The 27,500-nt window shown below is 42.1% G+C and overlaps 1 protein-coding gene across 5 annotated transcripts in view; it reads left to right on the top strand.

Annotated features, from left to right (window-relative positions):
- LOC307014767 (septin-9-like) overlaps window positions 1-27,500 on the top strand; it is a 114,589-nt gene that overhangs the window by 9,071 nt on the left and 78,018 nt on the right. Inside the window, exons 2-3 of one of the 5 annotated variants that reach the window (XM_079642900.1) lie at window positions 2,299-2,361; window positions 23,987-24,820. In XM_079642900.1, coding sequence (XP_079499026.1) covers window positions 2,299-2,361; window positions 23,987-24,820 — 897 coding nt within the window. The other 4 variants (XM_079642903.1, XM_079642901.1, XM_079642904.1 and 1 more) reach the window with 4 other exon arrangements.

Raw genomic sequence — 27,500 nt, 5'->3', positions numbered from 1 at the left:
AGGAACATAATACTAAACAGCCTGACTCATGTCTCTTTTAATAAAGCAGGTGTCGGATGCACTGCTAGTTGAAAGATGATGTTAACCTGTTTTGCAGGAGCTCAGAAATTACAAGTGTTTTCCATCGCAGGACATGGATTGTTGCCATTAGTTAAACAAAGACATGTATTGTTAAGCTGCTGTGTACTGGTTATGCTGCCTGTTCTGTTTATTGATTATTGTGGAACAATTAGGATTGTTGTCGGTATCAGAGTAACAGTCCTATATTGTATAAATTTCTCACACAAGGTATTTTAGATGTTGTGTTTACTGCCATTACCACAATATTTTAGTGTGGGTTTTTGACACTTTTGGTTTATTATTGATAAAGACTTAGTTCATATGACCCGTTGTCTGACCTCAGTGGTAGGCACCATAGTTGTTAAAGCTGGCCAATCATGGTCTGTGAATGTCGGATTCTCCTTTTTAAGGTACTGACTTTTTAGCGGGAGCTCTTCAGTATTCCTATTTTTGGTGTCACTTGTTTGGCTTCATAGCTGTCTCCAGCTGTCTTTGAGTTGAAACCAATAACAACACAGACAGAAAACCACCGTGTTTGCTGGCAACATTGGCACAAAGCGAACGCCATCATCGCGCACACTGATTTGCAGTAAGAAACTTCAATAAAGTATGGGACATTTGACTCACCAGCTACCGGATGAATTTTACCTCATCTGAACAGCAGACTGGATGAGTCGCAAAACAACAAGAGTCTGAGTGATCTTAGGAACAGGAAACCATAAATGTGAACCCGATGGTGGTGCTAGAGGAGAAGTAAGGGGATCACCAAAGTACTTGGGTTTATTGTAAGCGGACAGTCCTTTTATGGATCATCCTTCCCTCATGCAGTGGCTGGTGATTCAGCAAACACACACACACACACACACACACACACACACACACACACACACACACACACACACACACACACACACACACACACACACACACACACACACACACACACACACACACACACACACACACACACACACACACACACACACACACACACACACACACACACACAGACTCAAACACAAACACCAGAGATGATCAATGAGAGATTACCCGGAGCATTCCATCAGTGTCAGGGCACTCAGCCAGGAGGACGAGTCGTTCCTCTGAACCAGCCGGTGTCATGTTGGGCCTGGCTGTCGGCACTGGGAGACGTTGGATGAGCATGAATGAGGCTGTACAAAAAAGCTAAACATATTGGAAAATGACCAGATGATTAACGTGTTACTATAACAGTGTCGGGTTTTTTCTGGGGTTCTCTCAAAGTGACAAATGTGTCTCCTTATTCTCAGTTGTTTTGTGAAATGTTCAAATCAATATGAGACAACCGGGTCTTATTACATTTTCCCTGAATGTTCTCAACTCTTATTGACCCTATCTGTGATTACCACTTGGACTTTTAAGCTTTAATGCACACTGAATAATGTTTTTTCCCCAGGCTCAACAATAGTTAGGATGCTCGACGACTGTTTAAAGAAAAACCCAGATATGTACTGTATTCTTGGTTTGACCCAAGAAAGGTCCAAAAAGTAAAAACATTTAAATAGAAAAGAGAGCAACATGGTCTACCTCTGTCAATAGAAACATTGCCACACAATTGTAGTGGGATATAAGTGATGATAGAGAGGGTTTCTTTTTGTAAAAGTCTATACATTATTTACCTTGAAAAAGGTTTTAACCTGCAGGTGTTTGGGTTCCAATCACCGTAAGTTACTTAACTGTACACTAAACATTTTTATAGTGGAAGAGCAGTCACACTGTGCCACTCAGTTTGATTTTTACCCTAGTCATCCTATCCATGCATTCTTTCCATCATGCAAGTTTGATCCTAATCATTTCCACAGCATCCTCAAAGTAATAAAAATAGAAAAGCCACAATGAAATTGAGATACAAATCTGGCTTTCCTTCAGTAACCAAATGTCATTTTCTCGGTGGTCAAGCAATACTAGTGAACATTCAAATATCGGCTGACTTTGTTTTTCCACATGACAACTGTGGAGAATATGGCCTAAAGGAGAATGCGAAGGAACTGTTTTCCACTTGGTGTTTATGCATGTTTTGTAGCATTGTTAAGTCTTTTATAGGACAGGCAACAGCCAAACCTGCCACTCGAGGTGTTTATCATGTATTCTTCTAATGGTGAGCTTCTTGTTGATGAATGCCACTACTGTTGATTGTAGTACAGTTTCTCTAGACTTTCCAGATAATGATACTAATTTGTCCTTTCCCCCCCTTTACAGTGAGATCAGCCAGCGCTCGGACAAAGAGAACGGACAGGGAGGGATCTGGCATCACCAGTCCCAGTAAGTAGACTGCACCACTGTCATTTCCATCTACACATACCAGTCCATTCTCTCTGGAGGATTTGTACTGTTGTACTTAGAACAACTACACATTTAGTGCATCCTGTCCACTGACAAGTCATAGTCAGTCATACAGTATGCACTTTTTCTAGTTTCCATTTAATCACTGCCTGTTCCTGTAAAGCATTACGTAATTCACTGTCATTGACCTTCAACAGAGGGATGTGGTAGGTAACACTGAGGGCAGAGAAGGTACTGTTTCCTGAAGAGATAACAGCTGATAGCATGTAAACATCAGAGTGCAGCCTCAGTGACAGTGCAGTGTCCTAAAGTGTCCTGACTAACCGTCTGTATATGTGTGTGTGTGTGTGTGGGTGGATGTGTTTGTTCAGTCTCTACGTGCAGAATTGTGTGCCTCTTTCTTGTCTACAAAGGACATTTCAAACAAAATTCCCAAAGCTATGAAAGAAAATGTTATGTCGTAAAATCAGTTTATCTGTGAACAAGATTAAATGATAACAGTAAAAGAGCAGCTGTATCTCTTCCGTCACTCTGGTTAATCCACACGTCTTTGGTACTTATTTTATTACTTTTAAATATTGTTGCCTCTGTCCGTCACTGTGACTGTGTTGCGTCTCTATATAATTTTAAGGCTTCTGGTGCAAGAATCAATTATAATTATTTTAGCAGTACCTTTAGAACAGGTTTCCTTCAAAGCTTTTATTTTGCTATTTCCAAACATGCATAAAAATAAGAAGACTTGCTATTGTGTCTTTTGTGCAGTATTGGCATGCAAGCTAAATCTGTGGCTCACCACCGAAGCATCTTCTACCAGCAAAATGAGCAAACATCTTCTGCACCATCAGCACATAGAAAGGAGGGGGAAAGAAACACATGCACACACACACACACACACACACACACACACACACACACACACACACACACACACACACACACACACACACACACACACACACACACACACACACACACACACACACACACACACACAGACACACACACACACACACACACACACATAGACCTCATGTCAGTGGGTGAGTGTCATTCAGCACTCAGGCAATTTTTCATTTCCTTTCGTGTTTATTCTGACACCTTTACTAAGAAGCATGAGCATGCAAGGTCACCATTTGTAATCTGTGTGTGCTGGCAAATCTCTTTCGTGAAGCAGGCCCCAGGATGTCATACTTCAGACAGCTGACAGGCAACGAACCAGCCGACACACTTTGACATTGCATAGTGGTTGAGTGTGTTCGTGCGTACACTTATGTGTGCACAGGAAGAGGTTTATGTAGGCAATAAAAATAAAAATAAATGAGCAAGTACAAAACAAGCAGAGGTTTTGGGAGCAGATGAGAACAGCACCAGCATCATACATTTTCTGAGGACACAAGAGGAACTTGATTGTTAGATGTGAGTGAGCACAGGCCACTACCCAGTCTAGACTTTAAAAACAGCTAAACTAAATACATCTCAGCTAAGCAGTCAAATGTGGGTGTGTTACTTAAGTCAGACATGCTACAAATCTACTCAAAATCCTGTGGAAAATTGTGAGAGTATATTTTTACGAGGCTACAGAAACTCCAAAGAAGTTTATCAGTTTTGTCAGCCTGTTTTTGTCAGCTTCTGGAGTTGTTCTGTGAACTAGGGGGACAGAGCGCACACACACACACACACACACACACACACACACACACACACACACACACACACACACACACACACACACACACACACACACACACAGACACACAGACAGACAGACAGACAGACAGACAGACAGACAGACAGACAGACAGACAGACAGACAGACAGACAGACAGACAGACAGACAGACAGACAGACAGACAGACAGACACACAGGTCCATCCAACACTGTCCCTATTGTTGATCTGAGTGTGGTTAATTCCCATTCAACACATCTTGCCGCATTGGACACACAATTAAAGCTGATCCAATCAGAGGCATCTGGAGTTGGATAAAACATCATCCTGTTTCATGGTTCTTCTTAGATTTTTGGGGAAAGTGATCAAATAATATCAAAATAATGCTATAGTTACATTTCAGGAACTTAAAGTCTCATGTACAATATGATGTAATTAACTCATCTAAATACTTTCTTATTTGATCTTTCATTTAATTGTCTATCAAATATGATTGTTAATTGTCTGCAATAACCAGGAATTTATGTTATCATATGGACACCTTGATATCTTATATCCGAAAGTAGAGGGAAGAACGTCTTTATTGAGACAGATTCACACTCTTGGCAAATATCAACACAATTATTAAATGAATTTGAGTATTTTATAAACTGAAGGGAGTGAGTTCCCAACAGTTTCTTTCAACTCTGTGATATTTGGTACAAAGCATCACAGACTGTCTTTGTTGGAAACCAACCTCATTTATTGGACTGTGGACTTCCTTATTCCCCACACCTCCTGTTACATGCTTTGGCCATTTGGGGCCGCCAATGCTCACATGTTCCTTCTTTCATCAGCCATTGCATTCAAACAAGGCACCTGGCTTTGATGAACACATTAATGAACACCCGGCGAGAGACAGACATATAATAGAAAAACAAGCACTCTCAATGCAAACATGAATACACAAACACATGTACGGTCAACATGCAATAGACAACAAGGGGCACTGGAGTGCTGTGTGTTGCACAAGACTGACATGGCTGAGTGTGTTTGATCTCTCTATCAGAGCTCAGACGCTTGCCATGTGACCTCTGACCCCCCGGCGCAGTGCGAGCGTCGTGCCAAAGGTCAGAGGTCATCTGAGTTTCCTGAATGCAGAGACGGGTCTACACTAAGCAAAACACTTTTAAACATGGCCTGGGGTTTCTCTAATCTTCATAACACACACTTTTTTTCTTCAAATCTTCACTCTTGCTGTCATGTTGTTCCTCACACTGCCTCTCCTGTATTAACCCTTGAAAGGATTTTTTTAGGAAGAGTGTTTTGAGAGTCCCCCTTGCCTCCACCCTCTATTGTTTGTTCATGTCAGTATTATTTCAACAGGCTATCATCCTTCCACAGGTTTACAAAGGAAGAGCAGTATCCGATTCATCTTAAGGGGAAGTCTAGACGTAGTTAAGGGAATGTCTTTCATTCCAGCTTGACAGGACTCTTGTTGGTATCAAATGAATCAATGCAACACACACACACACACACACACACACACACACACACACACACACACACACACACACACACACACACACACACACACACACACACACACACACACACACACACACACACACACACACACACACACACACACACACACACACACACACACACACACACACACACACACACACACACAAGGAACCTTAAAAGAGAGCTTACAAGTCCAGCGGGTTATTTTAGTTTTCAAGGAGCCTGTGCATGTCACATGGTGGAGCTAATGGTTTCTATTTTCAAGATACAATGCTGCTTCAGTTCTTTGCTCTCATCAGAGAGAAGGGAGAGGAAAGAGAGAGAGAGAGAGAGAGCTGTGAATGCAACATATGATAAGCACATGGCGATGTCGTAATTCTGAATTCATTAGCTAGACACACTGAAGGAATCAATCTGGGGGAGAGGGAGGGAGAACAGAGAGAAAAAGAAAAAGAGAGAGTGAGAAGAGCAGGAAAAGGACAGAGAAAGGGAGGGAGGGAGGGAGGGAGAGAGGGACGCGAGAAAGGGAAGTCCAAAAAAAGACAGAGGGAGAGAAGGAGAGGGAGAAAGAGAGTGGAGTCAAAGAGCAGACACTGCATGTGGCTGTGGAGGGAGTGATCTGGTTATGGAGGGGGACAAATTCTCAGGTAAGACAAACTCTCAGCCCACATGCTTCTATTCTGAATGGACAACAAAGTGTAAGGTTCTTCAATCAGCGTTTTTGTTACTGTGATCGGGTGTCTATTCTGTAAGAGCCTGCCTCTATTTCCCCCCTCTTTGGTATTTTCCACTCTCTCATTCTGTCCTGTTTGCTGACTGCATGTTTTCTTTGGGGTTTGGAGCTGGAGCTCTGCAGGGTTTGTGGAGCAGCTTAAGTGGACTTGCTTTGGTGTGTCTGTCTTTATCTGTCTCTGTGCCGGTTGTGTTTGTTCTGTCTCTGTTTGCGCCCACACCATCTCCACCCTCCCGTTGTTTCCACTTCAATGTTTTTGTCTTTACAGGTTGTCGCCCAGTCGCCACCACTTTTCCATTCCCGTCCCCGTCTGCTCTCTCTTTACACATTTTTTTTACAAGACATTCATTCCAGGGAGCTTTCTGAAGGCACACAGGAACAGCTCTTATTTGTTCAACATTTTCCTCTTTCTTTTTTCCCCTCATCCATCTGCATTCTACCATTCTTCTTTGGTGTGAAAACAGGAAAGAGCTGTGTTTAAACAGTACTACTCTTGTCCCTTGTGGCTCTGATCCCGAGTCGGCCATCAGTCAGTTCCTCCTTCAGCTAACAGGAGAGAGAAATCCCACTTCAGTCCTCTAACAAAGAGGAAGCTGAATTCAAATCCAATACTTTTTCCAAACTGTTCCTGTGACATCGTTTCCCTGTTGGATGCTTTAAATGACATGCATATCGAATGGATAACGGTTACTCACTATGTGTGTGTGTTGCACATTGTGCTAAAGTCATTAGTGAGGCAATGCTGTCTGCTCCTTAATGGTATTTTTATGAGCGTAAGTGTGTCTTGTTAAAAAACTCATTGGCATGAAAAGAAACGAGTGGAAACGGTGAAGTAGCAACAGCAGCATGTGTGTGTTTGTGACCTAGCATAGCTTGTAGCACCTCCACGGTGTGTGAAATCTGGATGTAGGTGAGATCATTGACAAGTGTGTGCGTGAAGAACGTATCACCCTCCTCTCCGTTTCACTTTCTCTCTCGCTATTTCCAGGTGCTTCCTCGTGGGAGCTTTAACGCTTCAGCAGGACATACTTTGTGTATGTCGAGAGAAAATTAACTTAGGCATTCATGCTTTCTAGTGTGCTCGTAAGTATGTGTGTGCGCACAAATGGAAGGAATGTGTCTGACTAAAGGCTGTGGTGTGTGTGTGTGTGTGTGTGTGTGTGTGTGTGTGTGTGTGTGTGTGTGTGTGTGTGTGTGTGTGTGTGTGTGTGTGTGTGTGTGTGTGTGTGTGTGTGTGTGTGTGTGTGTGTGTGTGTGTGTGTGTGTGTGTGTGTGTGTGTGTGTGTGTGTGTGTGTGTGTGTGTGTGTGTGTGTGTGTGTGTGTGTGTTCAGCTTGTGGCGAAGTAGAGGCCTCCATCACTTGAGGTTTTGCCATGTTTTCTAAACATGTATCATGAGTTCCTCTCATCTCGGCCAAATCAATTCCATTCACTTCTTCCCGCTAATCTCCCTCTCACTCGGGTGTGGATGCTGATGTGCAAGCCTCTCTTTGTTTCCTATGTATTCTCCCACCATGAATCAACAGTGATGACGCTCCGAACGGAAACTGTCTTTCAGCCATACAGAGGCTGATAATGGAGCGTAAAAAGGGCCTGACGTGCCCCATTCATTACAGTCACAGCGAGGTCATCTGATGATGTATCATGAAAGACTGTGTGACACAGCGAGCTAACACTCGTGACTAACAGAGAAGAGCAGCCTTGGTTAGCTTAATTCAGGGAATTATGAAATGTTCAATCTGTCTGTCGTTGTGTTTGATGTGTAATATACGCTCCCCCCACCAGGTGGAGGTGTTGAGTAGAGTAATACAAAAATACTTTTTATGTCTCCCTCTCTGAACACTCACAAGTGTTATTTTTGGTCTTTTCTGTGTTGCTTTCTTTGTCACCGCATACTGGTTTTGCAAATCGCAGAGAGAATGTAAAGTAATGTTTGGCCATGTTGCTTCCTGCATTGGTGTTGTTGTTCGGTCAGTTTCCATGACTATGTGCTGAACAGAACAATGTGTAGACTAGGATAGCAATCACAATGCTTCTAAACAGTGTTATTACACGGTGCAGAGATGGAGCAGAGGGCCGAGGTGGAAGAGAGAGGCCCATTGAGAGTCATCTGTGATGGAGGACAGCTGCTTGCTCTATTTACCAAGCCATCCCATGCGTGAGGGAATACAAACACACACATGCAGGCAACAGTCGATACACTCACATACATGCACAGGCACACTGCAAAGAGAACCACTGACGGGATATGCGTGTATGTGTATGTGTGTGTATGCGTGCATGCAGTGCAGTCGGGCCATGTTTCCAACAGGTGCTGCATTTGATTAAAGTTAGCAGAGCCTGGCTGGGTGCTGCTGTTTAACATTTGGTTCAGGGCAGCTGCTGCCACTACAGCTGTGCATATACTTTAGAGTTAGACGAAGCTACTTCACCATGTGGGCTCTGGGGCCACATGAGGGGTTTTCGTGTGTGTGTGTGTGTGTGTGTGTGTGTGTGTGTGTGTGTGTGTGTGTGTGTGTGTGTGTGTGTGTGTGTGTGTGTGTGTGTGTGTGTGTGTGTGTGTGTGTGTGTGTGTGTGTGTGTGTGTGTGTGTGTGTGTGTGTGTGTGTGTGTGTGTGTGTGTGTGTGTGTGTGTGTGTGTGTGTAATATTGTGAAATTGTCTGACCTGCTGCCCCATATCTTTACAACTTACAATTAACCCAATAGTGCAGACTGTGAGTAACATCATGTACACTGATTAGCTTCAGATGTGTGTTAAGTATTTGTTTTTGGCTAACTTTTTTTTAACATACTCTACAGTCAGGGATCCTGTACAGTACTGCACTGAAATCCAGGCTCTTTTCTGGTTATGTTTACCCTACCAGTACTGCTGTTTTCCATTCGTCATGCTAACGCTGCTCTCTTTCTCGTTCTCTTTGTCTCCCTTTCTCATATCTTCCTGCTTCCTAGTTTCCATTAAAGCCAGTTGGGGTTATCTCTCTGCCCGGGGAGAAACTGGCGCACCTTTCCCCTTCTGTCTTTCTTGTCTAGTCCATCTATTTCTCCCCCTTTTCCTTCTCAAATCGTGATCCAGGTAAAGCTGCCTATTATGAAGGTTGCCATGTAAACAGAGCTGCGGTAACTAGCCAGACACATCCAAAATATACACTCATGCAAAAATGACCAGCATCAATGGAAGCAATGCAAGGACTCACCAACTCTCAGCACGCAAAGATTTTTACCTTAATCCAGATGGCTTATTTCATATAGCCGGACTCATGGGTGATGCACATCTAGGCCAACAAAGCCTTTGTTGTTTTAGGATGAACTCAGCAGGAATCATGGGGTTTCCTCTGCAGCTGATACTGGTGATGTTTAAAATAACAAAAACCTGACATGAATGGAATGAAACACTGATCATTATTCATGCCGGCATGTGCTGGTCATTTCCTTTCACACACAACTTTCAACAGATATAATCGTACTAAACTGTTTGTTTTCTTCACATTAACATAGATTATTGAACGAGTTCTACTAAAACCATTTATAATACATTTGTGATCTGACAAAATCTTCCAATGTTTCCAATTGTCCATCTGCCACTTAGATGTTGAGAACTGATTTATTAAATCTGCAGAGACATGCGTAGCTCATTATAGGTAGTGAGCCAGAGTGTGGTATTTGCAGCAGTTGTAAAATATGGCATTTGTTTGCAGCTGTAGTCATAGTCTAAACAGTCCAAGTGTATCCCTGCACCCCATGGCTCAGTGTTGGCTTGGATACCATTCAATCGATTCTTGGAACTGTATTTCATATTCCTGAGATTGCAGGACGTCCGTCCCCTGGCACAGGCCCTATAAGGGTGCAGACTGGTGCCTAGCATGTGGACCTATTGGTGTCTTTGTGGTAAAACGTGTTTGTTCACAACCTGTTGTTGTAATGGCATCACCCTAGCAACTGCCACGATGACTTGATGATATCTGTTTATAGTTATCTTCTCCTCCTTCTCTGCTCCTCTCATTTTTCATCTCTTACTAAGGCAGGACCCACTTTAGCGTGGTGGTGGTGGTCTGGGTTTCTTTAAGCAGTCGGCGGCTGTCTATGTCTCTCTTCATCTGTATGCTGCAGTGCAACCTTACACCAGCAGCTGCTCTACACATATTACAATACACAAATGTACAGGAAGCCTGTGGCTCCAAGAGATTAATTATTATTGTTTACAGACATTAGTTGTCACCACTTTTTGAAAATAACAGTTGTATACAATTGCCAGAAATAATTTCAGACAGAATTAAAACATTTCAATATTTTTTTGTATTCATTCATTATTGGGATAAAAGTGATTATGCTATGCTTAACTCCACTTTATGTATTTTTTTTCTAGGACCCACAGTACTGCATATTGAAAACTGCAATAAACAATGATAGCATGTTAAAATGTACTAATATATAAAAGTTATAAATATTAATTAGGAATATTTAATAAACCCCCCAGAAATGATTTAAAAAACAATAAATAAAGCCTAAAAATTAAGGCTAAATGAAAGCTTCAAATTGAAAAAGAGATTCAAAAGATAGATTTACTTTTGAATACATAACTTGTCATTCAAATATCCAGAGACAGTGAGTACACAATTGAAGTGGCATAACAGCAGAAATCAGATGCAAATGAATAGCTTCAGGGAGCCAATGCAGTGTGTTAAGCTGTTCCTGTTAAACCTTCTGCAGCATCAAGGTGCAGCAATTCAATTTTTTAGAAAAAAGAGTCAGTGTGTTGTTATTCACACCATCAGAGGCTTATGATATCATCGTTAACACATGGAATAAACATGACCTTGTATAACCTTTCACAGCCATGCAAACATTTAGGCCATTAAATAAAGAGGCATATCTCCTGCTAGTGTTTAAAGCTGTTTTCATAGTGCATATCTACAGTGTAGCTGCTTTGAAATCCTTACAGATCAGGGTGAAATACATTGAAGCCTTCTTCTGGTGTGTGACAGTTGTTACAGCACATTTAATTGGTGTTGTCTGGGCTTGCTGGGGCTTGCAAGGATATGCAGAGGAAGGATGTGCATGTTTCTTCTCACATTTTTGGATGCATCTGCTGCACACACATTTGTTGTCTGAAACTGTGTATCATATGTATCTTAGTGTGTGTCTTTATGAGTGTGTGCCAGGAAATGGAGGGGAGATCTGACACACATGTGATGGGCAGGACACACTATGTGGGTCGAGGGTGTGGAGCCGGATTCTCCTCATGTCTCCATCTTTATCTATTTCCATATCACATTACTGTATGCCTGTGCACTGCTACCACTATAGAGTGTGTACTATAGCAACAGGTTTTATTTATAGGCAAAACACTGACCCCTGCTGGAGAAGGTGACATATTGTCAGATATTGGGGTGTACAGTTTAAGGAAAAGAGTACATAATATAGTAGGCAACTCTAAAGTTTTCATGTTAACCAGAAATATTAAGTGATACTAAGGGAATATTGTGGGTCACATACTTTGCATGGTTCAATTTCGGGGAAATGCAGTGTAAGATTTAACTCAGATTGTAGGTTTTGGGACAGTAAAGCCTCATATTTTTTTTCAAACCTGTGTAATAGTGGACATCTGTGTTTATGGTTGGTAAACATGCCTAAATCAGCAGAAACTGCAAACTCTGATTCCAATGTAAGCAACACATTTGCCAGACATGCGATATGTCAGTCCCAAACACTTTATGATAAATCACACATGGGACAAAAACTATTAAGGGATTTTTTTCCCCTTACTTGACAGCTTGAATAATTTATTACATCTTAAATACAAATAATTTCCCATATGTCTCTACTTTCAATGCTCTCTCCAAACTCGTTTTTCATTTCAAGTATCTTCTTTTTGTTTGGTTGTCTCTTGGAGCTGCTCTAATTTTGCAAGAAGTATGTATTTGAAAAGACAGTTGTGAGCTTTGTGAGAATAGAGTCAACATTCACACACTGAAGAGGCCAGCAGTAATGGTTCCTCACCATAGACTGCCTAAGGTCAACCACTCACCTGTTGCGAATGTCATCAGACTAATAAATGGCCATTAGAGCTGTTTTCACTATAAAATGCTTTGAAATGGTCAAACTGCACACAACACCAGAAAACGGTGCATATCCAGTATAATAAAGTTTTGTTTAGCTTCAGCTACCAGAAGTACTTATTTAGATTTAGCAAAAATATAGTGGATTTAAGGTTGGAATAACATTCCCATAATTTGTATGTAACTTAACAAAGTTCACCATGTCCTTTTGACTTTTTGTTTCACATGGGATTCAAACTCTGGTCTCCTGGCAGAAAGTCCTGTGTTTGTGTAATCCATCCCTCCTCTGCGTACACCTACCCTAAGTGGACTTCATCGTTCTTTATACAACTTCTCCAAACGTCCTTCTTTGCTCCTGTCATAATTATGAAGGTCTCTTTGTGTACACATCAATAAGCAACCATGTAGAAAGCTTTTTTGTTACTGTATCAGACCCATTCTTATTGACACCTAGGATGCTGAGGGCCACTGATAACGGCTATTAAATGGACAGCTGGACAGGTCCAGTTTACATGTTTTGGTCATAATTATTTCAAAAGCAAGGTTATTTACAAACACACACACACACACACACACACACACACACACACACACACACACACACACACACAAACTTTTTCTTCCCAACCACATGCACACATACACACACTGACCAACGCCCCTGTCCTCCCTCCCCCCCGCCCCCCACACACAGAGCCTCATTCACATGGTCATTAAGTCATTAGGCTACTTATTTATTGATGTCTGCCTCCAGAGCGACTGAGCATGTCAGACGATCCACTGACCGCCTGTGTGAGCCTGTCCTGACCATATTAGTCCAAAGTATGATTCCTTCTACACTCTTTGATTTATTTACACTCTGGATAGTTCCTGTGAATTCACACATCATCTAATATAAGGGAAGTCTTCTTCTATGTTAATTGAATTAAGCATGTTGATATCTGTGCATATAAGAGGCTGATGTTGTCATAACTGTGAGTGAGGCCTTTAAAGGAATCTCAGTAATAGTTATCTGTGTGTTTCATCAGTCGTCCAGAGTGTGTTAGTCATGTGATTGAGCCTACACAGGAAGTAGATGGAGCATGCGTATAATTTGACCAGCTCAGTCAAAAATGAGAGCTTTCACAGAAAGGAGCCAGTCTGAGAGGACGACTGCAGAAGGGGAGGGAGGCATGGAGGGAAGGAGAAAAGGGGGGAGGGAAGACAGTGAGCCAGAGAGAGAGAGAGAGAGAGAGAGAGGGAGGGTGGGGGGTTGTCATCGCTCTCTCATTCCAAGCTGTGGAAGTTAGAAGGAGGAGAAGGGAAAATAAGTTGCTGCTTATGAAAGAGAGGAGAGATAGGAAGGGGGTTTGGATCAGTGAGCTTCTTAACAGTTTTTTTTTCTCCTCCCCTTCTCTCCCTTCCACGGCTCCTAATTTGGGATTTGTTTAAAAAGCAGGACTGCGCCTCAGGAAGACTTTTCCTTGCTGAGGGAAAGGGAACCCTGCTCCCTCTCTCTGGCATTATACACACCCGCATATACGCATTTGCTTTAAAAAAATGTCTGATTCCACTGTCAACGCTCACTTGGAAGGGATCATATCAGACTTTGAAGGTTAGTTCCTGTCTCTCTTGAGCTCTTGCTGCTGCACCACCGCTTTTTTCTTCTTCTTGTCATTCCCTGGAGCGAGGCACGCTTTAACCCTGCTATGAGGACACTATAGATGGTTTCCACATGTTTGATTGGAACCGAGCGGATATGGAAAAAAAGTGGAGAGCGTGAAGTGCTGTTGACATCTGCGGTGAGCTGTGTTGTTTTGAAAGGGAATTTGTGCTTGAAGTGTTGCCTTTAACGGCTCTGTAACTTTTGTTGAGATGCCTGAGTGTGTGTGGGTGTCATGTGTGTATCTGACATGTGTCAAAAAGGGAACTGTGCACGCTGAAGAAAGTATGCAACTGGTTTAGCCTAACCTAAAAAACAGGCTGCATGATAGAGAGGCCATGCTGTACGCTGAACTCTCAGGAGACAGCAACTGACCATACAGCTGTGAGGGGAACACCTGGCTCACCTCCCCCCTCTGTTCCCTCTCCTCCTCCTTTTCATCTCGCTGCCCCTGGCCCACAGATTCCCCCTGTCATCCCTCTCCTCCCACTCTTCCTCCTCCTCATCCCCACGGCTGTGCTTCCCTCTTCTCTCTCTCAGCAGCTCGTCCATCCTCAGCCCTTGTCCTGGCTGCTGGTGGATGCGAGGAGGGTGGAGGGGTCGGGGTCTGACAGGCCGACACCTCTCCCCCAACCTGTCTGTCTATCCGTCTATCTGTCTCCTGTCTCTCACAAACACATAGCCATTAGGAACGCATCCACACTTGTCCAGAGCTGCTCCTCTGTCAACACCAGTTTGCTTGTGGTATGTATAGTGGATCTATCTGCTTCCCTCTCCATGTCTCCCTGTCTTTATGTCTTCAAACCGCTGGCTTACACAGTGCAACAGAGCAGAAAGATAAGTGGCATTCAGTAAAGAGGCGCATCAGGGGCGAGGAAAGTGTGCGTTAACCATGTGGCTGGAAGTCATGCTTTTAGACTTCCTTCCATCATGTGTAACACCAACATAATGGGTCACTGTTGTGATTGTCAATGGTGTGTGTTACCCTGTGTTGGGCTGAGTGGGTGGTAATACCTTTGTGTCACCACCATGCACCATTACATATGGCCCTGTGTGGCTCAGTGAGGACAGCATGGCACAGATGCAGCAGGGCGTGAGTCCTGCAAGTTGATAAGAATCAGAGGTTGGAAAGTTAAGATATCGCCTTACAGTAACAGACTAGCTTATGCTTTTCTCTCTTTCACTAGATAAGACATTTTAAAATATAATGAAAACGATGGAAACAATCAATAAACAAAGGATATTCTGCAGTCAAGAAAATTATCCATTTAATTGACTGTATTTATATTTATAATAATTTGAGCTACAGTACGTCACTATTGAAAGGAGAAACAAAAACAGTCTTACTCTTATAATAATAACAATATAAAGTTGAATAGGAGCAATAAAACACCCTCTCAGTCTAAAGGCATTACACACAGGGTGTTTTGCTGCTACAGCCTTACTTGGTCTGGTATGAGTACTAGCTTAAGGTGGCTATTGTTAGCACACTTTTGACTGATATTGCTATAACGTACATTTCATTTTACTGAACAGTGACACTAGATTGGGGCATTTAGGTTTAGATAATAAATCATATTTTTGATAAAGGAATATTTAGCCAAGAAAAAGGCCATAACTAATTAAGTCGGGCATGTGTTTTGATTTATTTAGTGTGACTGCATCTTTGGAGCTTTCTTATTGATGCTCGGTAATCTTTTACATTATATAAGTATATTTACTGACAAACCTTAATGTTGTCAACTGATTACATTTTGAAGAGTACTTTTAACATTGTGAAAGGTGTGCATAACATATTTTCACATCATTTGAGTTTTAGAGCTCTTGAAAAGCATCACAGGAAACATGGATCATTTTATTCATACACTAATTTGCACAGGTCATTGCTACAGTAACATCTAGCCTGCAGTCAATTTGTGAATGAAAGGAGGATGTTTTGTTATGCAATAGAGAATGTCCAACTGATTCACTCTGTCACACCCTTAGCTGATGACGCCAGTGAGAGGCTCAAAGACAGAGGACAGGATTTTTCTCGCCCATGAGGCTGATGACCTCAGCTGTGACTTCAACATCACAGACCATTCAGATCGTTTACCGCAGTCAGTGGGCTTTTCCGCTCAGCAGACTGAACAAACACACATTGATACAGTGTTTTTACAGCTCACTCTGAGAGGTCTATCTTGTAAACAGCTTCTTTTGTTTCCATCAGGAAAAAAAGAAGACGTATTAGAGTCACAATTGGTAGTTTAACATCCCTGGTCACTGCTTCCTGTGGATCTCTGAGCAGCATGGTAAGGGCATTCACTGGTCCAGGGAGAGGAAATTCCACAGGGATAGATTTCTGTGGTTGGTGAAAATGCTGTGGCAGGCAGTGGAGGAGTGGATCTGAGCACAGGCGGGCCTCTTTTTACTGAGCTGCATGTGGCCTGGCACTCCCCAATCCATCACAAAAACATAAGCTTTGACAGTCAAGAGTAGGGCAAAGTGAACAAAATGTAAGCACCTATGATTTAAAATGTACAGGATATGTTGATTAGAATGTATTTAAGACCAATCCAAGTTCAGAGCTGCAAGTGTATTTTAAACCCATATTCATTTGGGGAAATTAGTGATTTATTATTTCTTAACAGGCCATATGAAACATTGGATCATTTTTAAACTAACACTAATTGCTCTTTAATCATACATAGAACAAGAGACGAGGGAAGACTCAAACGCCTTTCACATTGAAAACTGTGATTATGAGCTAACTGCCACTTAGTGGTGGTTTTGTATTTCTTTCAGAATTTCTGTTAAGTTGGTTGGTAGTACACTGAAACTGCTATTAAAGAGCTTTGGTATAAATATTTATTTTCTGCCAAAGGACACAAGCATTGATCTTAAGCATTACACTTTGAGGTCAGTCTTATGACAAAACGCCACGATGAATGGTCACAGATAGAGCTTGTGTGTTATGAGAGGAAGTGTCTCCTGACAGAAGCTGATGATAGCCGTCTCCAGGAGTCTCCGTCCTTATCTGCATTATCAGGACGCTCTATACGCACCACTGACGCATCCTGGTAATGACGCCAACAGCCTCGGAGCTTCTGGGAAGCCCCGAGGGTCAAACTGAGGTGCAGCGAACACAGCAGGTCTTTGTTAGGCTGCTGTTTTTCTCCCTGTTGGACACGTGGAGTGAAACCTTCCTCAATGCCAACCAAAAGGCAAGGCCCCAAAGTTATCATCAGACTCCATGCTACAGCTGAAACCAAATAGGATTTTTCTTTTGTATAAAGGTTTTTTTTCTCTCTGCAGGAAATTGAAAGTCTGTTTGACAGCTGCAATAGACATTTCAAGGAAGTAGAGTTGGGATTTAAGAATATTCTTAAGGCCAAATGCTCTTGTTCTAGTGATCCAAAGCACATTTTGACATGCAGAGATTGCTACTGGTTTAAATTGCAGAACCTTTTTTCAGAGGGCGTGATAGCGTTAGCAGAGGGCTATAATGCCAAGTTTATTTCTGATTTGTTTACACACGTGGCACTGGCTATCATAGTCACAGCAAATGTGGTCCGGTACTACAAAAACACTTTTTTTTACAGAATTGCAACTGGTGTTTCCCTTAACTGTGCAGCCAAACATTTCACAATGAAAGCCATCTCGGGTTTTGTCTGTAAAATGCTTTCTATGTGGAACAGCAACAGGAGGAAATGTTGCATGCATAAGCAGTAATTTAACAGAGCTGTCATTGTGGGCAGGTGAACAGTAAACTGTGAGGCCTGATGTGAAATAAACTTAATAGCTAAATCTGCTAGTAACAATAAAAACTCTACCATAAAGAAAAGTAATTACAAAATAACAAATACATGGAAAGGCTATTACTAAATATATAGGATGAATAGTATCAAAACAGGTTTGATTTTGTGAGAATCTTAGGAGCAATATGCCAGTATATTAAGAATTCGTTGTACGAGGGCGGCTTCTGGCAGTAGTAGCGTAAGTTTAGTTGGGGTAATGCTTATTCTGTAGCTGTAGTTTTCAGTGCTACATCTTGTTGACCCATCAGCTCATCTACTGTCATGCTCAGAGAGGCGTGGAGAATGTCCATGTGGTACTCATGCAGTAATGCTACACTGGAGAACGGAGTAGCATCATCATGTGATTATCTGGAAGTTTAATCATGTTTCATTGTGTGTTAGTTGAAAAACATCATGCTTGGCTGCAATGTCTTCCTTATTTGGCAGTTCAGTCTGCTCGCAAGTTTACATTATATCGCTGGGGATGTCCAAGAGGAATGGGGATTCAACTCCATGTTAGATGAGAGGTAGGGAGAGCTGAGAAGAGAGAGCCAATTAAAGAGAAAGGACTTATGCTGAATTTTAGTTCACATTGGTGCTAACAAGTATATTTTTGGCTTGGTTAAAAGGGCTGTGATTAGTGCTATCACCTCAGAGAAGCAACACCTTAAAGCAGCTTGGAGACATCAAATAGTTGTATTCAATCTTCACACACACACACACACACACACACACACACACACACACACACACACACACACACACACACACACACACACACACACACACACACACACACACACACACACACACACACACACACACACACACACACAGCTAAAAGACTAGCATTGTGGCTTAAAAATGATCATATAAAGATATTATGGCAGTAACATGAATCTTCTTTTAAAATAATGTAATATTTGACTCTTAAAGAACTGTTTATTGCGGGCAAAATGGAAATGTTTAAGAATTGTTGTTCTTTTTTTATAAAATCACCTCATCATGTTTTTCATTTTTGTAAAGCAATTTGAATTGCCTTGTGTTGAAAGGTGCTATATAAATAAACTTGCCTTACCAGTACTAGTTAATTGGTACACCCCTAGATCAAATGAATACACATAGAAACAGAGATATTAAAGTGTGACCTCCCTATGATACAAATCCCAGGATGCAGTGCGCTATCACGTTAACAGAGGCAGAGAGTTTGGCTCCGACCAGAGCTAACACGGCTGTGTTTGCTTTACTCTACAGCTGTGTTTAAACACATACAGAAAGAGAGAGGGAAACATAACTGATAAGGCCTCTGTCTCCAGTGTGTCTGTGGGGACTTCACTGTGTCGGGATTGTCTGTCACCACAGCGCAGGCACACAACACCACACAGTTAGCACAATCCCAGGCAAAGAGGTCATTATCTCAAGATCACATTAAACACAGTTTGAAGTGGTCTGTGGCACTTTGAATATGCCTTTGCACATTATATAGACTTTCACTGCTCAAGTTATTTCCGTTAAAGTGATTTCTGCCCTTATTTTGTCTACTTAAAGAAGAACAGAGTACAAGGCTCGAGGCAAGTTTTCTTTAATCAAGTGTTTTCATGTTAGCAGCTAACAGAGTTTATTGAGAGAGACATATGGTGGTGATGGAGATGCATACTATAACCACATACAATCAGACTTTTATATCAAAGTCACAATGAACTTTCTTTCTATTTGTTTCCTTGTATATTCAGTCGTGTAATAAAGAAGTGTCAAAATTGCCACATTCAGTTAACACACAGGAATGTATATTTATGGTATTCTGTTTTCTGACTTACTGGCAAATCAACAACACACATTTCTCGTGTGTCTAACAAACAAATGGCACATTTGCAATACATCTGATTGAATTATAAGCATGCTGTAAGAGTGTGTATTTAAGAGTGGGAAACAGTATTGCTGTGGGTTAACATTAATTATTTTGAGTGATACACAGTGAGCTTATTAAAGGTTGGTTGTCATTGTGGAATAACATTGCTGACTTTAACATGAACTTGTCATTAACTGCTGTCCTTTCTGGTGAAGATGAGGACATTTTACAATTGGAAAGTTTAATCTAACTCTCTGACACACAGTTAACCCAGTGTTTCATATTTGCATCCCGTGGAACGTGTGAACCACCATGAGCTTCCTGCTTCTCTGCAGACCCTGTGATATCAGACACAAAAGCCTGCTGAAACACATGAAGGATGGAAAACATTGAGTTCAAGGAAGAGGGTCTTCCCTCATACTGGTGCCTGGCCAGTCAGACTCACTGTAGGCCAGAAGCCTGCACAGAATGTTATGTTTATCTGGGACAGAGGCCATGTTTCACGACTCCATATATCTACTCTGAGCCAAGAAGAGCCTGGTGGTGTCCGCCTCACAACTGACATGGAGCCTCCCTTGGCTAGAAAAAAAATTATTTTACCAAACAACTTTAACTAGTAAAAACAAAATGCTGGTGATGTAACATTGACACAATAAGCTGACAGGGAGGGAGAGGGCTGGTTACAGTGGGAACTTCTTTGATAAGTATTTGGTGATTTGTCAGACACTTAATAGAAAAATAAATCCATGTTATGTATTTAGCCAATCATATTGATCTGAAACAATTTTATTATCTTTCGCTTTTCATGTGTTGTCCGTTTCAAAGCAGTGGCATATCAAGTGGGACGTTTACTGTACTGACTCCACAATACAAATATGAAGATGAAAGGGTAAAATAAAAATATAAGCTACAAAAACAGAGTAGTGTGGGCCTAGAGCCGATGAATGGGAGTCGGAAGCGGCGTTTTAAGTATGGAACTCCACACTTTATTTTCCATTAGGTTTACTGAGGAAAGAATAACTTGCTACATGCTACTGTCAAGCTAGAATGCTAACAACAACAAGGTACACTCTCTAACAGGTCCGTGGTGCAACACACTAAATATCACGGTGAATTATGTCCCGTAATGTTCCACCACAGTAGGCTATTTTATTTCAAAAGCCCACTGAAAAACCAGGCTGGTTGTAGTTCACATAATACTTCTATTCGCTAATCGAACAGTAGCAGCATGTTATGTCATTTCTTTATACTCATTTTGATAGAGCAACATTAGAAAATGCCCCAAATGTGCCTAAACGGTCACGCTATCAATTAGAGGCGTGGTCATCATGGTGATTCTCATCATGACAGGTGTGCCAAAAAGCCGGATAACGGCCGTCACATATCTAAGGGAAGATGTAAGAAACACTCTTTTCATTTAATGGTGCATGTGTTTTGTACCTGACGATATTGTTAGAATCTACTTTAGAGGAATATTCATCTCGCGAGTGAATTAGAAATGCCACACACCATGATATCGAGCTATGTGAAGCGTGTTAAAAACGGTAAGACTACGGCTTGCTGAATTGTTTTTATTTGCGGGGATTGCTTTGCTACAGTAAACTGCCGCTAACAGCACGTTTCCCATACTTGCCACCATACCTAATGTCAGATACATGCGGTAAAAGTTTGTGTGTTTGTTGCAGGTGTCCGAAGTGTCAGTTCAAAAAAAAAGTCAAGTTTATATTTTATGACGCTAGCATGTCATGTGTTCATGCTAACGTGCAGTGGTGTAAAGTAACTAAGTACATTTACTCATTCAAGTACTGTACTTCGATACCATTTTGTGGTACTTTAACTTGAGTATTTCAATTGTGTGCTACTTTGTACTTCTACCCCACTGCTATTCAGAGGTAAATCGTCCACATTTACTCTACTGCATTTATTGTATGCCTTTTAGTTACTTGCGGATTTGGATTCATGATATTACATTTCATCAACACTTAAATAAGACTTTAGTGGCCCAATCTGCAAAATGTGTATTTTTACTTTTGGTACTTTAAGTAGGTTATATTCTGATGCCATTACTTTTGTACTTTTACTTAAGTAAGATTTTCAATATTAAGGACAATTACTTGTAACAGAGTGTTCCTACATGTTGGTAGTTCTACTGTTACTTAAGTACATAATCTGAGTTGGCCTACTTCTTCTTCCTCTGCTAGCATTGCATCTTTTCGTAGCGTGGTATAAATATCAGTGTTGACGCTGACTGCTTCTCATCTTCAGCTACATTGCTTTTTTCCTACAACACAGACATCTTTTACTTTGCTAAATCGACCAAATGCAACTAACCTTCTTTCGCATATGTTTTTTCCACAACCTTTTGATGAAGGCAACAAGGTCCTGGTGCGGTTTGGAGTTTCTGCGACAGTGTTTTTATCCAGATTCAGAATACTTTATTCTCCATTAAATGTACATATAATGGAAATGGACCATTAGTTTTCAGTCATGGTGTGTGTGTGTTGGAGGAGAGAATTTAATGAACAAGCTGTTATTGAGGATGGTCAGAGCCGACGTAATAAAGGATTTTATGGCGTATCAAGAACTTTCTTTCTGCTCCAAAATGGGTTCAATCTCTACACTGCCAGTGTCAACACTGAATAAAAAATCAGTAGCTGCTTTGTTTCAATAAAGGTCATTTGAAGTGTGTCTGCCTCAGGGCCTCATTGTTTTGAATGCTAATCACAAGATGCCTTAACAATAAATACAGTACAATATCATACAGATGCTAGTGCTGCAACTTAAAGGTCCCATGTCATGGCCATTTCCACTGATCATACTTCCATTGTTGAGGTCTACTAGAATAGATGTATATTGTGCAATTTTCCAAAATCACTTTGGTTTCTCATACAGCATCTCTAAACTACGTGTATTCACTGAATTTCACTCTCTGCCTTTAACGGCTCGTTGTAGCTCCAGCCCCCACCCTCCCTGTGAGCACAGTTTGCTCTGATTGGTCGGGACGTTGTGAATCGCGCTGAGCTCCGTGGAGGTGTGGTTTCCTTGTTTAGCGACAGCCAAACTCACCCTGAGCACACACAAAGTCACACCCGAAGTAAAAACAATAAGTGTGGCTTGATATTGAGTAAGAAAAAGGTTGATAAACGCTGTGAGAATGGGTCTGCAGAGAGAATTTCACCGCGATCTCAACTGTCTGTTATCAGCCTGCAGCCAGGGAGGAGAGATCAGCAGAGCTGCCTGCACTGAGTGTGTGTGTGAGGAAGTCCGTGGATTGGTCAATTTGGACCAATCAGTGGGGGCTTAACGTAACGGCTCCGCGGACGAAGTAACGGCTCCACGGATTGTTCCATTTGGTTCTGGGTAACGCATGACATCATGCGGTACCCGGAAGAATCAATGGACAGTGACGTATCTCCAACGAGGCGTTTTGGGGAGGTATTTTCTAGGGGTGGGCAATACCACAAAATCTGGATTCGATCCGATACCAAGTATTTCAGGGCCGATATCGATCCCGATACTTTTTTAAATTAAAAGCGTCTTATGTACTTTCATATAGGGGGGAGCTGCATGACATGATTTTTTTAGCTGAAATCATCATAAATAGACTAAATCTGAATTCATTTTCATGAATAAAGACAGGACCGTTTTTATAGACAAATAAACGTTTTACTTTTGCAAACATGAAATATAACAATACAAAGTGGCCAGAGTAGCGAACTATTTTCTTGCACACATCACAGTTCGCTAAATTTTGATTGCCAGTAGTGAAATTGCTCCACACAACGCTCCTCTTTCTCTCAGCCATCATGCGTGTGTGTGTGTTGCACTCGCGAGTCGCTGGCTGCTGCTGTCCTGCTGCCCATAGACTGTATATATAAAGGTCCTGCCCTGCTGGCTGCTGTCAGTCAGCTTGATAATCGGCGTTCAGGCAGGGAGGGCGCTGTGCGTGCGCGAGCCTCGAGGAGAGGAGGACAGCAGTGGAGAGAGAAGAAAAGAGCATATACTTGTGTTAGTGTGCACATCGTTTTTTGAAGAAATTGACGAGTGGAGGAGACGGGGAAAAAAAGTATAACATTATCGATCCTACTGGCTCTAGTATCGATATTTTGAAACGTAACGTAATATCTGAAGTATCGATATTTTGGGATCGATCCGCCCACCCCTAGTATTTTCTGTGTTAGAGTTTTACTCGCTACAGGGTGTACTTTGAGGGTTTTGACTCTGCAGATCATTTACATGCATAAAAACCCTCATAACACACAAGGGGACGGGTAATAACCGGAAAAGAATGACATGGGACCTTTTAAGGCAGCGTGTTTACAGGCTAATATATTCTCATGTCGTCTAATCCCAAATGTTCTGTGTTTTCCAGCGCTGAAGCGGTCGTTTGAGGTGGAGGAGACAGAGTCCTCCACAAACCCTTCGCCCCTGACTCGTCGGAACACCAATCCTCTCCGCTCGTCCGCCTCCTCCACATCTAGCCAGCGGAGCTACGACCAGAGCTTCCGTAGCACTGAATACTCCTCTCCCCGATCCTCCGCCTCTGAGACCACCAATCCACGTTCTCCAAAGACCGGCATGAAGCGCATGGAGCTATCAGGGGGTCGTAACCCTGACACAGCCTCATCCCGCCGCACAGAAATGTCCATTGAGGTCTCCTCTAAGCAGATTGACAACTCGCCCAGTCCCGGCATCGCCCGCTTTGGCCTCAAGCGGCCTGAGGTCAGTCTCAGCAATCGGAGTACACTCCTGGACAGCTCCTCCAACTCCACCTCCACAAACAGGCGGGCTGAGATCAGCATGACACGGCAGCACGAGCCCCCCGCCCCTCCGAAGAGGACGGACTCCCAGATGAGCTCAACCCCAATCTCGAGGATCCCCGAGCCCCCTCAGAGAACAGTGGAGCTCCAGTCCCCAACCACCAGCCCAGTGGAGGCAGCCTCCAGGAAGCCAGCGATGCCCATCTTCAGACAGTCAGACGGTTTGGTGCCCAGCAGTGCCGTGGAGAACAACAACAACCACCCGCCTCCTGCTCCTAGTGCCCCCCTGCCCTCACTGGCAGAGCCCCGGGTGGAGAAGGTGGAGAAGGTGGAGAAGGTGGAGAGGGTGGAGAGGGTGGAGAAGGTGGAGAGGGTGGAGAGGGTGGAGAGGGTGCAGAGGGTGCAGTCTCCAGTCCCAGAGCCTCCAATGGCCCGACCAACAGAAAGTGAGTAGCTGCTCGGTTCAGCATATTTTCTAAACAAACTGTCGTGTATAAAACTGTTTAAAATGGCGTTGAAGGGAGCTGCTCTGCTCTAGACGGCATTCCAGACAGTTTAACCAAACATACATCTACTGTCCTTACTTTTGATTGTCACTCACACCGTCTCGTTGAGTCACTTAAGGATGCAGGTATATGTTTGCAAGCACACACTTTTCCCTTTCTAAAACCATCATTTAGCTACAGTACATCAACACTCCACACTGTAATTAAGTATGAAAGGCATTTCAACCTTTTTAACCAACTTTATATCTAATCAAGATGCCAGCCATAAAAAGCACAAGCATGTGTCCTTGTGAGCATGTCAGTCTAGACGATGTGTGAATGTAGGTCAGAGCGGGTGATGATGAGAAACCCAGGGCAGCTCCCAGTACAGCACTTAAAAGCTTCTACAGTCAGGCAGCTGAATAACCCTGCTTACTTGAACTTGAATTAACCACTACAGTATATAAAATCCCAGTCAATTCAGATAACCTCATGTAGATGCTTGCGGTTCAAAGCATGTGTCTGTGGTTTGATTATAAACTATTTGTTGGGCAGAGTGGGTCAATCCTGCATGTTTGTCTAGAGTCAAGGCATTACCTTAGATGACCTCTGACTTAGTATTGATTTTCCTATTCCAGAGAAAGCTATTCTTAGTCATTATTGTCCCCCCATACCCCTCCTTTTGTAATAACACCACTATTCTTCGCTCTGGAGCAACATCTTGGTGATCAAATGTATAGCTGAATTTCCATGAATTATGTTGGATATTCCTCATCCTCAGTGGATGAAACTTGATATATATATTAAAGTTATTCCATCTCTGTTCTTTTAGTGCCACCCTCTGGACAAACACAGCATTTTTATCTGAATGATTGGCAAGGTCCTTTTACCAAAATTGTCAGTATGTTTATTTCATCTGCTTCTTTGTTACTGTGGGGTGTAATGAATTGCAGCCTCTAGGGTTCTTAGCAGGCCTCTAAGCTAGTCTTGTTTTCCTTTTTGGTTTAGTAGAACTCAATGTGCAAAACTGGGAATTACGGAGCATAGGTTATGTGTCAGTGTCATCAGCATGCTTAATCTTTTCAGTGTGTTCAATTACACGTAGGCTTTAAAGTGTTCTGAGTTTGGATTTGGTTCTGTTATGGTGGAAAAATGTGTGAGTTTACTTGTGCTGATGTCTATGCAGTGGTTTTATGCCGTTTCATTCCCCAACTTTTCCTATTAGAAGGTTTCGTCTTTGTACGGTGCATTGCTGTTTGTGTGTGTGTAGTGCTGTTATCTGAAGACAGCTGTGCTCATGGTTTGCTCCCACTTGTGTAGTATCCAGGCGTAGGCGGCTGGGAGGTGATACATTCCAAATCTGGAGGTCATAAAACTTTCAACATAAAAATAGAAAGCCTCCAATTTTCGACTCTGTGTTGCTCTCTATCCACTGTGCTTCCTTCGCAGACAGCTAGGGATTTACTTTCATTTCTGCCTTTTACTGAGGATATTTCTCTCCTATATTTTTCTTATTGGTGAACCATTCAGCACATATGCATACTAAATATCTGATGGGTGGCCTTGTGTCAGTAGAGAGGAAAATAAGCGAGGACAACTGATAAGATGAAGTCTCAACTTCTACCATATCTGTCTCAGATTCCCACCTTCCAACTCAGCTGTGCACATGCAGGGAGGGGGAGGGCTGCTAGAAAGAAGCTTTGGAAGAAACGCAGATAAGAGGGAGGGAAAGACTGAGAGGCGGTTCAGTGGGCAGAAAGAAAGAGGAAGAACATTGGAGAGAAAGACATACAGCGTGCATTAAAGAGAGTTTTAGTTTTGAGTCTGCAGGGAGAAAAACAAAATGAGAGAAGCCCTCTTTAACCTCCAGCCTTTGGGAGTAAAACCTAACCGACAGACCACACAGCTCTGACGACTTGCCCAAAACTACAATTGACTTTCCATTTCCACAAGTTCACACGACACAGATTCAGGCCAAACCCTTTTTTTTAATAGTTTTGTGTATTTAAAAAAAAGGAAAACTGAATGTTTTCAGGTGAATCATGTGTTGTTTACTTTCCCTGCTTGTATCAGCTCTGTATCCGGTGGGATCCTAGCAGTGTGCTTTTGTTCTGTCCCATTTGGCCCATTGCGCTGTGGCTTGAGGGCTCATTATCAAAAGTAATTGGGATCTACCTGCCTCCTGGTGCTCTGTGCTATTTGTGTGTGTGTGTGTGATCATGTGTTTTTTAATTATTCAGTGTATAAACTACGGCTGCTCGATTATGGCAAAAATCATAATCTCGATTATTTGGGTCAATAATTGATATCACGATTATTAAATACGATTATCCATTTACTTTGAAAACATCCATTTATTGAAAATAAAAATTGAACAGTATGTTTTTAATAGTTGATTACTCTGAACTTGAAATATAATTCAACTGAAAAACCAAAAAAAAAAATCATTTTATTTAGATTACGTTGTTTTCGTAATCGTTGCAAGCCAAAACCGTAATTGTGATTTAAAATACGATTAATTGAGCATCCCTAGTATAAACTGAAAGTATACATACGTACGTTCTTCCCTACACAAGGTTAAAAAAAAAAGTCTCACCCAGGGTTGTTTTTTTGTGGCAGCTGTTGTAAAGTACAAGGTGCT

This window comes from Notothenia rossii (assembly GCF_949606895.1).
Source record: "Notothenia rossii genome assembly, chromosome: 8".
NCBI classification, from domain to species: domain Eukaryota; kingdom Metazoa; phylum Chordata; class Actinopteri; order Perciformes; family Nototheniidae; genus Notothenia; species Notothenia rossii.
Note: the sequence above shows the minus strand (reverse complement) of the source record. Positions and strands in the feature narration are given on the sequence as shown.